Here is a 15,333-nt window from a genome sequence, read left to right on the forward strand (position 1 = left end):
TATGAAGCGGAAGCATTTCTGGCCTCGTTCCATTTCTGTTCCCAAGGTAACAGACAGCAGGTTAGCAGAAGTTTTAGATACAATCACTTAAAAAACTAACCTTATCTCTTTCTTTAGCTTCTCCCATACAAGCTGCTACCGGTGGACAGAACATGAAATTTAGTTCCTTAATTGCATTTACTGCTTTAAAAGCATTTTCAGCTCTGCTTCGAAGATCACGTAAGTTTTCCTACCCACTCCTCCTGAGAATTTTTCTATTATATAGAGATAAGAGGCGACGTGCTTCTGACCCCTGAGCGCAGCTGCTTGTAAAGGAAAGGCTGCAGCGTGTAACGCAACCAACCCTGGTCACTTCCGAGTGTCCTTCCGCAGACTGCCCTGCGGCAGCTCCCTTTCCCTGAGGTAACACGGGCGACCCGGGACCCTCAGGGGCCGGGACTGGCAAACCAAGAGAAGGCGCTCCCCTCACCGCAGCTCCGCGGCGGGGACTGAGGGCAGAGAACGGGCCCGACGCTACGAGGGGAGCGGAGGGGAGGCCGCTGCGAGGCCCGCTGGCGAGCGCGCGGCGCCAAGGGCGGGAGTGGCGGCAGCCAATCAGAGGCGCGCGTCCCGCTTCCCGCGCTGGCGGAGGACGGGGCGGGGCCGGTGGCGGCGGGGAGCTGTCGCGCTGAGGTAGATTCGGCCGTGTCGGGGGGAGGCGGTGAGGTTCGCGGCTCAGGGTTTGTGTCTGTCCGTACTGCTCTCCCTTTCCCCTGAGCCGTTGGCGGTTCTACACTTGTAGGGAAGGCTGCGGATTTAAAAGCACTTGCTGCTGGCGGAAATACCTCATGCTGCCTCTTTGAGTTACTTGAAGTGGTCTTCCCTAGGGTTCCTGGAGAATGAAACAGGGTTATGTTCTCCTGCAGTTTTATTGTTTCTCCTTAAAAAACTTTAAAAGATTTTAAGTATGCATGGATTTCCTTGTATCCTCAGAGCCTGTAAGTCCCACTCTTCCCGTTTTAAACTAGAAACTTGAAATGTACTTGATTGAGATGTTTCTAATGTTTACTGAGTGACACACCCTTAAACTAGTAGTGCCTTAAGTGGCTACTAAGCAGTTGACTGCTATGAGCTGTATTAATTCACAATTGTATCAGTGTGAGTAATAGTTGCAGTTCTATTGCTTAATACTTGTATGAATGTATGGTTATGTTGCTATGAAGAAATCTTAAGAAGTGGTACACATCAATACTATTGAGTTGCAGTTCTATTCTGTGTTGTCCTGCACTTAGCATTAAGGTACAAATCCTCCTTACAAACGCATCCCTTCCACACCAGGTCCGCTGGAGATAGACCTGATGGAGGGTCCAGAAGGTTGTTGAAACAGTTTTCCCTAGCAGCTCCAGCCTTTTTGGTCCGCTGGTCAGGTTCACCACTGTCTCTAACCATCCGCACTCCTTCCATCAGAAGGTTGCCCTCCACTTCATTCTCCATCTGATTTTATACCTTATTTCCTGTTTCTTTTCCTGAACCTACCTTTTTACATCCCCTGCGCTTCCCTTTCTCTGCCCAGACTCGTCTAAGTAAGCAACCAGCTGCTAATTACTTTTTACTCATTGGTCCCAATTCTGTAACATCCAGACCCAGCTTTAGTATTTCCAATGCTGTTACCTAGGCAATTTTAGCATGGTATCATGTTACTGATACCTACTGGTATGTATGTGAAGTCAGCCTTCTGCCACAAGTTTGCCTTGTGGCCATGCGATTCACACTGGTTATGTTTCGTTTACACCATACACTTTTTGGATAGAATTGTCTTACTTTAGCTTTGACTTTCCTACCTAATTTTAATTAAGAACAAGTATTGTCTTTGCTTATGCATACCTAAGCAACAATATATCCTGTTTTGCACTGTCACTGTATCTCTGTCCTTGTGTAGTTTTCATCTCCTGGTTCCCATTAGAAGAATCAACTAATTTAGAGATCTGGTGTTCCAGCAGGACCTCTTGCTCACAGCTAACCTGTACAATCACCATTTCCCTTGTAAAGCTGAAGGAGATAAAAAAAAGTCCCTTCATAAATGCATGAGGCAGTGAAAGGTTAATAGTTAGATAGCTGAACTATCTTTAAAAGCTAATTTTGAATCCATAAAAATTAATTGAACCAGTTCATTTCTCAAAATGATTGCTTAGAGGAGGTAATTTGTATTGCTTACATTCATTTAATGGTTTGAAAGGTTTTCTGTGAAACAAACAGCAATGGGCATAGCTGAAAAAACCCCAAAAGCCCATTTCCTTTGCATAAAAATGAAGTGTCCATGGTCTGTAGTTAGGTAATCTGTTACATCCTTCCAAAGGAATAATACTGAATGCTTTGAGTAGCGACCTTCTATACGAGTTTCAGTCCAAGGTGCATGTGCTAGCAGCAATTAGGGAGTTACTCCTGTTGAATCTTAACTGCAACATTCTTTTTCAATGTTTTTTCATGATATAGGAAGTTTTAAACTAATCCATAATCTGTATATCTTCTAGACAAATGAAATGTTGAAAACATCACAAAACAAGATGTTTGCAGCTTTAAAGTATCACTCAACAGACTATTTGTATGAGGTATTGTTTTATTATTTCTCTTAATATTCTGAAAAAGTATGGCAGTGACTGAAGAAATGATTGAGTGCACATCAAAAAAAGATACGAAGAACTACTTTCTTAAGAATTCTGTTTCAGTGAGGTTGTTGTACTGCACTTGCTGGGATGACATAATGAAGTGATTACAGGTTTTCTTAATAAAAAATTAAAGTACAATTCTGCCAAAACTGAAGGGCATAAATTTTTTTAGTTTCTGTTGCACTTTTAATTGTGTTTTATAGCTAGTTTCCTGCTTAGAGCATTCTTTGGAGAGTGCACTGTGCCTTCTAATGCATAAAATTCAATTAGTTACCTTTCTGGAGAACAAATCCAATTTTCTAGCTACTTTAACATGTATTAGGATGGTGATACAGAACACTGTATTCCCTACTGATGATAGGGAAGAGTTTTTATGATGTTTTAGATTGAATTCATGGAGACCAGATGTTTTTTCACACCTACAATGAATATTTTGGCTTCATAGATGTTGATCAGTTAAGACATAGAAACCCTATGAAGTCTTGTTTTACCTCATGTCTATATCTGTGTGATGTTGCCAGCCATTCATCACTGAAGCACACTGTCTTACTTAATTGGTTTTTTACTTATTTGTATTTTCAATGAAAGGCTATGAGACAAAGAAAAAACTGCTCTGGCAGAGTGGTGCTTTGCCAAGGAGGGCTATTTCTAGTGTGTGAGCAGAAGAATGAGGTAGCGAGACACCATGTCTTTAAGAGTTCAGGGAGAGTGCAAGTACACACACAAATGTTCCTGGCACATGGCTGGAGAAATGCAGCCTGGGAGGTGTTGCAGCAACAATACTTGCGGGTAAACTGACATCCATGTTAGGAAACATGTTGCCCACATCCCTTTCCCTAGAGTGCAGGAATTGTTTCGTATGATACCTGTGTATGTGCCTAGTGTTTTCTTAGATTCTAGCAGCCAGGACTACTTTTTCTATTGTAACTCCCACAACATGCAGTCTGTCATTCTATAGTTGTGCAAACCTTCTCGCAGTAGTTCCATTCAGTTTGATGTTCAGATGTTTCTGTGTTATCTGTGAATAAAAAATAGGTGTGTTAACAAAACCTGTTGTGGGCTGTCATGCAAAATAGAGGAATTGCAATTAATGGCTTTTCTTGCCTGAATTTGGAAGAGTAGGGTGGTGCTGACAGCAGGGCAAATGAAAAGTGGTAGAAGAGAAATGTTTAGTGACCTGCCGATGGCTGCTCTGGAACAGAGTGTGAATGTTGCTCTGTAATACTACTAGAAGGGGTTAATGGATGTGATCACACATTTACAGGTATTATAGAGCTGATTGTGCAAGGGATATGCTGTGCTAAAACTGCAGATTCTTGTTCCCCTCTTGTGCCTAACTTCTACCCTCCTGCTAGAAAGTACCTGGTAGTTAAATTACTTTTCAGGCATCTGAGATACCAAGTGCACTTGCCTAATGCTTCTAATTCTTAGGAAATGCTGGAATTCAGTGAGTGTATCAATCCCTGATTCCTGCACACATCAGGCTCAACTGTATGTGGAGTCCTACTCTAATTGTACCTGGCATGCATTTTTCTCAACCCCAGACACAGTTTTCCCAAGTACCCAGTACAAAGATATCTTTGAAGAAAGGAGTCTTTTCAGTCATTAAAGACACAAGAGTTCAATTTCTTATGCTGCTGAGTGTTGTAGGTGTGATTACAAAGTCATCTTAGAAGTTCAACATTCTTTTATGTTATAAACTGAAAATATATGCAAGTTGTATGGAACTATAAAAAAGCACATATTATCTTTCAGTTAGAACAGAAATTTGCAGAGACCTTTGTATTTCCTTGAAAACGGGTAAATATGCATTGAGTAGATGCTATAACCTTTAAGAATGGCCTTGAAAAACACCTGTATGTATTTGAGAAAGGTGAGAAAAGCTATGTAGTAGCAGACTTTGTAAAGTGAACCAGTTCAGCTTAACCTGTACACTTAGAACAAATTCATTTAAAGTGTGCTGTAAAATACACAATTTTCCTCTTTTAAGGCCATTATTTAACAATAGCCCTAGGACATATTTGTTCCACTTTACAAACATCAGTGGTTGAAAACAATTTTAGCTGTTAAGCTAAAGTTAGCTGCAGTAAAACTACACACTGTTGTTTAAAATTTCTTTCTGATCTCTGTCATAGTATTGCTTGTATTTACTTGTTCAGCAGTTTCTACTTAAACTCCAGTAGGTCATTCGTCTCTAACCTAAGAGTACTTTGAGAGTTATGTTGCAATCCTTACAGCTTGTTTTAGTTAAGAGAAAGGTTATCATAAGCTTTCTGTTCCTGTCATCTCTACCAGGAACTTTACTAGTTGTACTATTATTTTATAAGTGCAGTTGTTTTAGAAGTAACTTCAATACAGATTGCTTAAACTGATGTATTGCCAGTAACATGTAGAAAACCTAGGTCCAGTTGCCTGTAGTTGTGTGTTTCTGCCTCCCTTGTTCAGAGTTTGTGAAGGAGAACATCACTGGGGAAAGTTCATGCTTTGACTCGGGCAAAAGGGAATGCATTGCATCAGTATGGTGTTCATCAAATTTTTACAAGAGCTTTCTAAAGAAAAGATGCTATGATGGCAGTAGTTTTTTGCCTTTTTTGTTGAAATTAACTGGCATTTACAGAATTGTAACTATCCCACAAAGGATTAGACTGAAATGGAAAAAAGATCTGTAACGGTGACCTTTCACAGAAGTGACAGTGTTTGTTCACATTGTTTCCCATGTGTTTTTTTCCTTTCTTTTTTTTTTTTTTCGCTCGCTCTGACTGTACGGGAAGGTTTGACAAGTGCACTGACAGCACTGTTGTTCTGTTAGCAATCCAAGTCAGTGAACTGTTTCTAGTTTGTCACCTAATATGTTTACTGGTATAGGCTATAAGTGGCTTGATAGCATATGCTTATATGGGTGGATATTTCTAGGACCCCCCAGGGGTCAGTACTGGGCCCAGTCTTGTTTAACTTCTTCATCAACCACCTGGATGAAGAGTTAGAATGTACCCTCAGCAAGTTTGCTGATGACACCAAACTGGGAGGTGTGGTAGACACACCAGAAGGATGTGCTGCCATTCAGCGAGACCTGGATAGGCTGGAGAGTTGGGCAGAGCGGAACCTGATGAGGTTCAACAAAGCCAAATGCAGGGTCCTGCACCTGGGGAGGAACAACCTCATGCACCAGTACAGGCTTGGGGTGGACCTGCTGGAGAGCAGCTTTGCGGAGAGGGACCTGGGTGTCCTGGTGGACGACAGGTTGACCATGAGCCAGCAGTGTGCCCTGGCTGCCAAGAAAGCCAATGGGATCCTGGGGTGCATCAAGAAGAGTGTGGCCAGCAGGACGAGGGAGGTTCTCCTTCCCCTCTACACTGCCCTAGTGAGGCCTCATCTAGAGTACTGTGTCCAGTTCTGGGCTCCCCAGTTCAAGAAAGATGAAGAGCTACTGGAGAGAGTCCAGCAGAGGGCTACGAGGATGATGAGGGGACTGGAACATCTGCCCTACGAGGAGAGGCTGAGGGAACTGGGCTTGTTCAGCCTGAAAGAAGAGAAGGCTGCGAGGGGACCTTATAAATGCTTACAAATATCTGAAGGGTGGGTGTCAGGAGGATGGGGCCAAGCTCTTTTCAGTGGTGCCCAGCGACAGGACAAGGGGCAATGGGCACAAACTGAGGCACAGGAAGTTCCGTCTGAACATGAGGAAGAACTTCTTCCCTCTGAGGGTGACAGAGCACTGGAACAGGCTGCCCAGGGAGGTTGTGGAGTCTCCTTCTCTGGAGATATTCAAGACCCGCCTGGACAAGGTCCTGTGCAGCCTGCTGTAGGTGACCCTGCTTCGGCAGGAGGGTTGGACTAGATGACCCACAGAGGTCCCTTCCAACCCCTACTATTCTGTGATTCTGTGATTCTGTGACCTGAAGCAACAGAGCTGAAGTCAGGCGATGAATTTAGAACTGGAGAGAAGTTTCTAGTGTCATTCGTGATGTTCTCTCACATTTCTATAGCTAGTTGCCCTTTCCAATGTGCCTTTTACACCCCAGACTTTTTGACGATGACTTCTTTCTAAGCTGTAAAGTTGTTAAATCCAACCCCCTGTGTAAGAATCATTTTTCTCTGCTTCCTAAACTCACTGTTGATTCTGTGGCTCTCTGCTATTTATACAGTAATGCACATTGGCTTTTGTGACAGAAGAACTGTTGGATAGTTTACTGAAGGTGGTCTTCAGTGAAAAGTTACTGAAGTTGCCACATTGACTATTTAATTCTAGAATTCTGTTGATTACTATCATCGTCCTCTGCTGTTTTTATTGAAGATAAAAGGATTTATATAGGGCTTTTGTTAACTCACAATGGCACATGAAAGCTGAGAGGCTTCAGAATCTTATGAGAACTTAAAACAGCAATTGTAAGAATTATTTTAAATTTTTTCTGGTCAGCTTGTACACATGGATCTGTTCAAGAGATCAATGCAAGTGTTAAGACAAGCACTTGTAACTGCACATGCAAAGTTTAGGTAAGTGTAGCTAAGCACGTGCAGTTTTGCATATGCAGAAGTGTAGATTAAATATCAAGACAGGTAAATGTTAATATCTTCTCTTAGTTTGGATTGTGTCAACTTTACAAAAAAAGTATAAATGTAAAATTAAGGTCTAGTAGAAAAAGCTTCGAAACAGTGGGATTATTTGAAGAGGTAGTGTGCAAAAAGAGTGGAACTGTCTCTCATAATTTTATCACATGCACTTTTTTTGTACAGAGCATGGCAAGGCAGAAGTTTTCCATCTGGAGATTATCACTTTGCTTTCCTCCCTGTTTACATCAAGATGAAAAGTATCATCTCACTGGACTCTTTGCTAATGAGAAGTATAGGAAGCCGTGGACTAGAAGTAGGTTATACAGTCCTTAAATTTTAGTTTAGATTTACTGTGAATTAAAGGAAAAGCTTGTGTTTGTGCATAATATGATAGGTCTGGTAAAAAAAAAAAAATCCGGAAGCAGCAGTATGTCAGTTCATATATCTACCGAAGGTAGAATGTGTTCATTGCTTAGATAGAAACAAATGGGTAATGAATATTTATTTATGTATGGCACCTAAATAAGGATGATATTTGATTAGTTTGTAGCGATCTCTGGAAAACATACTGCCTGGACATGTGCTTATAGAAAAAAAGCAATGATCGGAGATAAGTAAAATACTAAATCTGATTAGTTGGGAGAGGTTTGAAGGATGATGCTGAGGTTTTGAGATGTGGAAAAACCTGGGGATTTCCAAGCAGAGAGGTAACAATATATATAAAAGTATTTGCATCTCTCTGGTGTATTTGCATTTGCGTTTGCTAGTGGAAACTAAAAGCATTGTTTTTTTCTGTATATCCTGTGTAAAGTCTGGTTAGCCTCTGCAATGATTTGATGAATACATAAAAATCAAAATTAATGCTAATATTTTCTGTGTGATTCTTTTTTTCTCTTTTTCTCTCAGTTACTTCAACACAGAACATGATCGCTATTTCAGTATTGGATCAGTGGAAGAAAAGTTTATCTGTGGAGGATTTCCTGGAAAAGTCAGTAACCATAAATTAAAAAAATATATGATTCCTTTGGTATCATTCAGGTACTTTGTGAATTATAAGATAATGATGATAACAGATTATGGAAACATATTCTGACAGTAGCAAGCGTACAGTAGCAAGCTGCACACTGTAGCAGACAGCTTAAAGATGGCTTTTTCACTAAAAGTAATATTGTGTTTTTATGGAGTTCTCTACTGCTTTATCCCATTTTTGTGGTGGTTGTGCGATCTATTTATGATGTTGGAGAAAGCCTCTGAAATCTGTACACGAACATGAAAGTGAACCATGAAGACATTTTGCCCCCCTCTCTCTATAAGACAGTTGTCTCTCGTAACTGTAGATGAAGCTATTTGAAGAAGGGTATTTATAAATCTTTCAAAAGGTATATAAGACAGCTATAAAAGGTCAAGCTCGCGTTATAGCAATTGAAGATAGATGTATTTATTTTAAAATTATCTATATAAAGTTAAATGTATCAAATGAACTCTGAAATAGAGTTCATTTTAGAAACAGATTTGAAACACAGTTTTTACAGCATACGTAAAACATGAAAGAAAATTATGGTTCTGCAAAAACGGTAAATTGTGTGTATTTCTGCTCTCACACAATTGCCAGTATGAAAGAAACAGAAATTGCATTTGTGGTTTTACTGGCCAGTGTAAAATCTATGTCATCTCCAAATCTGCATTAAAATATGATTGTGAAAAAAACGTGTCGTTGCAGAATTAAATAATCTTATGCAGAAAATGCCAGGACCAGGCTTGCCAGTACCTCACAATGGCACTCTTCTGTGATTTCACTGTAATAGAGTGTTGAATTGCATTGCTACATATTATTTTTTCGCCATAACCCTCTGCTCCTTCGTGGCAGAGAAATGATCATGCTCATAGAGTGGATCTGGGCTAGGCAGTGAATGATGTGGCTATCTGTGAATTTCTGCCTCTGTGTAGCAATGAAGGTGCTTTTCCTGTAGAAGTGGTACTGCTTGAAAAGGAGGTGCATAGCTCTTCAAAAACATAGTTACTGCAGGAGAAGAAAACTAAAATAAAAAGCACATAATGGGAAGTTTCTGGAAAAATATCTTCACTCTTATTTTAAAAGAACAGCTAACTCTCTTGGTGTTCTTCTGTGTAATTGTTTGATCATTAGTTAATAATCATAATAGACTCTCCAAAGGTTGTGTTTTCCTAGTGTTATGTAATTCCTGGTTAAGGGAGTGGAATGCTGCCTGGGGAACTGCTGGTTTTGGCTTTGTCAAAATTCCTCTGTGATTTTGGGCAAGTAATTTGAACCAAAAATTCTGCAGTTAGCCACTGAATGTACTCCTCTTATTTTCCGGCAGACCTAAAGAAGATGAGTGCTCGTGGCTGAAGCTGGTTGGAGAGTACTAGTGCTTAAACACAGAAAAATGCCAAATACTTTGAAAGACTAGGGGCTTGATGTCTTAGATTGGCTCCCAGCATGAGTATCTTGGTTTTGTTCTAGACAATGTAGACTGTAATATTAGCGCATTTTTATGAGAATCTTGTGAATATTGAAGAGTTCATTTTATGTTTTTCTCACAGTGCTGTTAGAAATATCCAAGATAGTGGATTTATATTCAATTTGGGTTTTGTTAAATGGTCTACAACCATATGCTTAATAGTGAAGATAATAGCCTTGAGCAATTTCCATTATTCAGTCAGCCAGAAGATTTGGAAAAAAAAAATTGTTTATGATCTCAGCTTTACCAAACACAGTACCCAGTGGGGCATAACTTAGTATCAGTTTTTAGACAGTGTCAAAGTCCAATTAAAAATCTTCTAAAATTTCAGTGACTTCCTCTGTAACTGTCAACGTTGTTTTGACAGGGATTTGTAATGCAACTTCCCCTTTTTTGAAAAAGAGCAAAAATCAGGAAATAACTGGAAAATGTTCTCAGGTTTGGTGCTTTGGATCCATAGTACTAGTCTTTACCTTCTGAACACAATAGTGAGATAAATATTTTATAGGGCTCTGTGGGAGAACTGCATGGGTTTCCTTGTGATACTTGCATTCCTCTCTTGGGTTGATGGGAGATGCACTCTGTAGGCTAACAGCCGTTCTCCTCTTATCATTTCATGTCTTTTTAGGGTTCAGGTAACTAACAGGTGTTGAAGTGGCTAACTTTTAGCTCGTTAGGCCCTCCTTTGCAGCTTATCCTCAGGCTTGCATTACTAAGTGAAGAAATGTCTGAGTACTTCTAAAAGTTTGGACCTGAAGCCCTAACTCTCCCATAACGTTTGAGTTATAAAGAGTGCACATTGTGTGGAAGTTGGGCTGATTTTAACTGCTGAACAGAAAAAAGTGGAAAATTATAAAAATTTAAATAATATTAAAGAAAAAAACAGTTTTGCACAGATGCAGAAATTTTATTCTGCTATAGAAAGAGCAAGATCAAAGTAAAAAAAATGTAGTTACTTATTTAGGTTGCTGAAACTAGCCCAGAAATGTTATTTTGGAGACTTGCATTTGAATAGCGTAGCTGGCATTGGATTAGATAACCTTCAGATGTGCCTTCCAACATCAACCATTTTGTGATTCTGTGATCCAGTGAACTGGAAGCATTTGATTGTATTTTCAGGTTTTAATTCAGTCCAGCATCTATCAATGTAACCAGTACACCACTGCATTTTTAAAGAAAACTATATAGATTCTGAGATTTTATGAGAAAAAGGTAATTACAAAATTAATTGCATCTGAATGAATTGTGTCTGAAATTTTTCTCCTTATAATGAGCTTGAAGTATAGGTTTACATTGATGCTGAAAGCTGCACTGAAGAACAATTAAAATTACATTCTGCATCTCCAGAGAAAAAGTAAGACTATTATATATAATATAATCATCTTTGCACCTGCAGAGAGTGATAAATGTTATGAGGATGCTGCAGAACCCAAGCAAAGATATCACCCAAGACATTGTCTAGACTAATAACAATAACAGGAAAAGAAATTCCGAAGAAGTTGTTATAAATATACTGTGTGGTTTAGGTACCAACAGTGAGCAATTCAAGAGTTAGTTAGATGCCATCTCAAGGGGTATTAAATGCCAAGAATGAAGAAGTTTATTGGACCAAACAGCATTTACTTTTGCCTGTTCTTTTAGCACTGAAGTTAGTCATAGCATTTAGATAAAGCTGAGGAAATCAGTGCATGTATGAGGCTCCAGTAACAGAAACTTTGAGATTATTTCACTTACTGTATTTTAAAATGAAGTGGATCTAGTCTGCGTACCAATGGAAAATTGATTGGAGTAAGAATAGGAAATAAAGAGCAAGGAGTTAAACTTGGGAGAAAATGATGTTTCAGAGGTGCATTTACGTACTGATTCCATTTATGAGATTTACCTCTGGATGGCTAGCAAATAGCAAGATAGTGTAATGCAAAGAATTATTAAAAATGCCCAGTGGAGAAAGCAGTTTTCTGAAATTAGAATATTAAGTTCAAGAAGTATAAATGAGCTGAAAATTTGAGGTCTTCAGAAATGTCATCGCTCCTCGGTCAGAGTCAGTTTGTTGCTCCAATCAATTTATGTGGATAACATAGCATTAACACAACCATGTTTTAATTAGCAATTACAAATATTTTGTCTGGATGCATAATTAGCTCCACACTATGATTTTTTTTTTCTGTGGTCAAATGATTTTTATATTTATTTGTCAAGCAGGTTTTTTTTCTTGACAAATAACAGTAATATTGACATTAGTATGACAGGAAAATGAAGTGGTTTTGTTTGTTTATTTATCCTGTCTTTTCCCTATTGCAGTTACTTGCCATTTCTGCATGATTTTTGAAACATGACTATATGTTTAACCCAGCAACAAATTTTTGTCATAAATGTTATGACAACAATAAGTTTGATGCTTTTTTCCAGCCATTAACCTTTTGTTCAATTTAATGCTGGGGGTAAACTTAAAGGGCCTTTTCTTGGGGAAGAATTAAACATGTAATTTGATCATGGATTTAGTGAATAGTGGTAATAACTCTGTAATTTCTGATTTTCTTCAGTGAATACAGCAATTATCAAAGTTAGAAGAGTATCTTTTTGAGTGCCATTGATTCACTGAGGAGTCAGGGAAGTTATGACAGTGCTTTTACAACAGCCTAAGTATCAGATATTTTTTTCTGCTTTTTAGGAAACCTGTCCCCTCTGTAGAATTCCGTATTAGTAGTGCGTCAATGGAAGTTGTTCCAAGTTCAAATCCGTGCTCGCAGAGTGACATAGAAGGACCTTTTTTACTTATGAAGAACGTTTTTAAGGAAGAACACACCCAAGACAAATATATGAAGGCTGACTATGCCACTGAATTTAGAGTACAATGGCAAGGTAAACTGTTTAATTCACAGTTTTCTAACTTGTTGTGGTGTCAGCTTGTGAACTTCTGTAATTTTTTGTGCATGATCCATAGACACTGAAGAGATCATATGAGTGATCACAGCCTTTGCAATTGCAGAAGTTATAATCATTTAAGAGAGGTTGGCTTCCTGGAGAAGCAGGGCTTGTTCTAACCATTCAAGATAGATGCAAGCTGAAAGAAGTTTCAGGCTGATAAAATACATAGCAGAAGGTTACAACAAGTATCACAATAAGTAGATCTTATCAGGCATTGATCAAAATACTAATAATTCTTTATACCACAATAAAATTGATCTCTGTGGCATGTTCTTTTACCATGTCAACAGGGGAAAGACGTAAGCTGTTTCTGTGTTGTTACTGGGACGAAGAGAGTTCAAATTGGGTAATGTTCCTATGTGTTTTCTGAAATGTTATGATTCGTAGCACCCCAATTGATATAATAAATTCTGATCACAGAAAGCAAAGTGTTGAGAAAGTGTTTGATTCAGCTGTAATATGATTTATTATCCTGAACTATCAGGTTTATTTTTTCAATACAGTTTTTTTTGTGTATCTGTCAATTACATTACATTCGAAAACGAAAGTAGTGTAATCATTTACTAGGAGCTATTTTCCACAGTGCCACAAAGAAGGTGGGTGATTCTTGATAGAATATTGTACAAGATAACATTTACTGGGAACATAGTATCAACAATGGGAATGTATTACAGGTAATGATTGAAAGACAGTAATCTTAATACATAAGTAATTACCTGATTTTTTTTCAAAGTTAGGTGACATATGGCAGAATGTTTCAATAATTCATAGAGCTCTTTATATTATGTGCTTACAAAGAGAATAAAAATAGTTCAGATGTTTTCCTGTATCTTAGCTATGACTTTCTCAGCAACAATCAAAAGAACTATATTTCCGTGGACAAGGTTCTGAAAGAAAACAAAAGTATAAATTTCATAAAACATTTTATGTTTTTTGAAGGTACAGATTACTATTATTGTGCTTAAACAATCATAAACAGGCAAGCTAAAGAGACTGGATTTTTTTTAATGGGAGAACATTAAATTATTCAGTATTCTGGTCACTGGTTTCTTGAATCAGCAGATCTATAATTATCTTTCAATATAATGAATGCGTTACTGCCATCCCTTTTTCTAACTTTTTGTGTTAGACTTTTTCTATCATTTCTTTGTTTGTTTGAGGGAAGTATTAATTCCAACATTTTCAAAAGCTGCTATTCTGAAAGACTTGCAAGCTATTTTGAGTGATTGAGAATCTGCTAATTAATATCAGGTAGTCAGCTAACAGCACAAAACTGACTAGGTTTCACTAAAGACATGAAGATACATCTAGAGAGTGTGAGAACATGGAAATTTACTGATATATAAAAATTATTAGAAGTGGAATATTATAGGTGATATGACATACTTATGTAACCTGCATTGAAAAACATGTATGAAAGACTGTGGTACAGGATTTGAAATAATAATTTAAAATTTTTTTTTTTCCAATAGAGGAAGGTTATATCTGAATTCTAAATAGCTTGTTCCATTACTACATGAGGCTTTTTCCTGACAGCTTGGGCATACTAAAATGCTTCATGGTTCTTTCTGTTAATGTAATCCTGTTCTTCATTTCAGAGAACAAAATCAATTTCTTCAGTCATTTCACTTTTTGAGGTGTAATATAAGAAATAATGCATGTGGTACTTACTAAGAGCTGTAGTATTTGAAGGTTCTTGTTTAAAGGAAAAAAGTTTCCAATAAGGCTGTGAAGTTTAGTGTAATCAGTTATGTACACATTTAAAATGTAGCTAGTAAATTATTACTGCACTATAGCAGTCGAAAATGGTAAGAAAGTTAAAACCTGTGAAATATGAAGCACATTGAATGGAAAAGCTAGAAACTAAATTTGATTCAGTCAGTAACTGTAGAGTTCTAATCTTCTTCCCAAATATGTTAGATTTATATTAGATTACAAACAAGTTTTCAATATTTAGCATGCTGTTAATAGCATTTCTGTTTTGCATAGGCTGTTATGACAAGGAGGTCACAGTGGAATGAGAACCATCTTTGTACAGTTAAGCTGAAGAGCACTAACTTTACACTAGCATATGATAGCACTGGCAGTGAGACCTCCATTCAAACATGAACTGGATATTTGCTCCCTGATTGATCAAGTACTTGAGCATATGCTTAAGCCTATTAAAATTCTTTTCTTAAGTGCTTTGGTGATCAGAAATTACAGAATCAAAGAAAGTGATGATACTGCATTCAACTTACATTTCTGAAAAATAAGTGTATTAAAAAATGTGGAACTGCACTTCCTAAAATCACAAAGTGGCAATGCAGTTCAGTTTTGTATGGATTTTGAACACTGGTGTCTGTGAATTTCAGACTCTACCTATTGCTCCAGTTGTAAAATTCTGTATTAGGAAAGCAGTTAGGTATGCGATTGCGTCTGTTCCATTTCAGGAGGGTGCATCAGTAAATGCACAAGCACATTCTTCTGTAGGCATGCTTTCTTGAGGTGAGGAGTAAGACGTTAAAATGTGTTAAAATTAACAAAAAATTCCTTTTTTCATACACTTGAAGTACTGGAGCCACTTATAATAAAAAGATACAATATCAATGAATAAAAAAAATGATAAAACTATAGCTAAATTGGGATAATAAATGCAAATCAGGGGCAAAGTTGTGCCTTATTTGACCTGATTTAGCATTAGGGTATTAGCAGTTACCCTGCTTTCTTTGAATTAACAAAAATTAAAT

General features: G+C 37.9%; 1 protein-coding gene across 1 annotated transcript in view; it reads left to right on the plus strand.

Moving 5' to 3' along the window:
• The first annotated feature begins 2,519 nt into the window (after positions 1–2,519).
• SHOC1 (shortage in chiasmata 1) overlaps positions 2,520–15,333 on the plus strand; it is a 53,140-nt gene continuing 40,326 nt past the window's right edge. Inside the window, exons 1-4 of the mRNA XM_075411584.1 lie at positions 2,520–2,588; positions 7,380–7,509; positions 8,103–8,184; positions 12,348–12,538. Of these exons, the coding sequence (XP_075267699.1) occupies positions 2,520–2,588; positions 7,380–7,509; positions 8,103–8,184; positions 12,348–12,538 (472 nt within the window). The remainder of the gene's footprint in view (positions 2,589–7,379; positions 7,510–8,102; positions 8,185–12,347; positions 12,539–15,333) is intronic.

The sequence above is a fragment of the Opisthocomus hoazin genome, chromosome Z (genome assembly GCF_030867145.1).
Source record: "Opisthocomus hoazin isolate bOpiHoa1 chromosome Z, bOpiHoa1.hap1, whole genome shotgun sequence".
NCBI lineage: Eukaryota > Metazoa > Chordata > Aves > Opisthocomiformes > Opisthocomidae > Opisthocomus > Opisthocomus hoazin.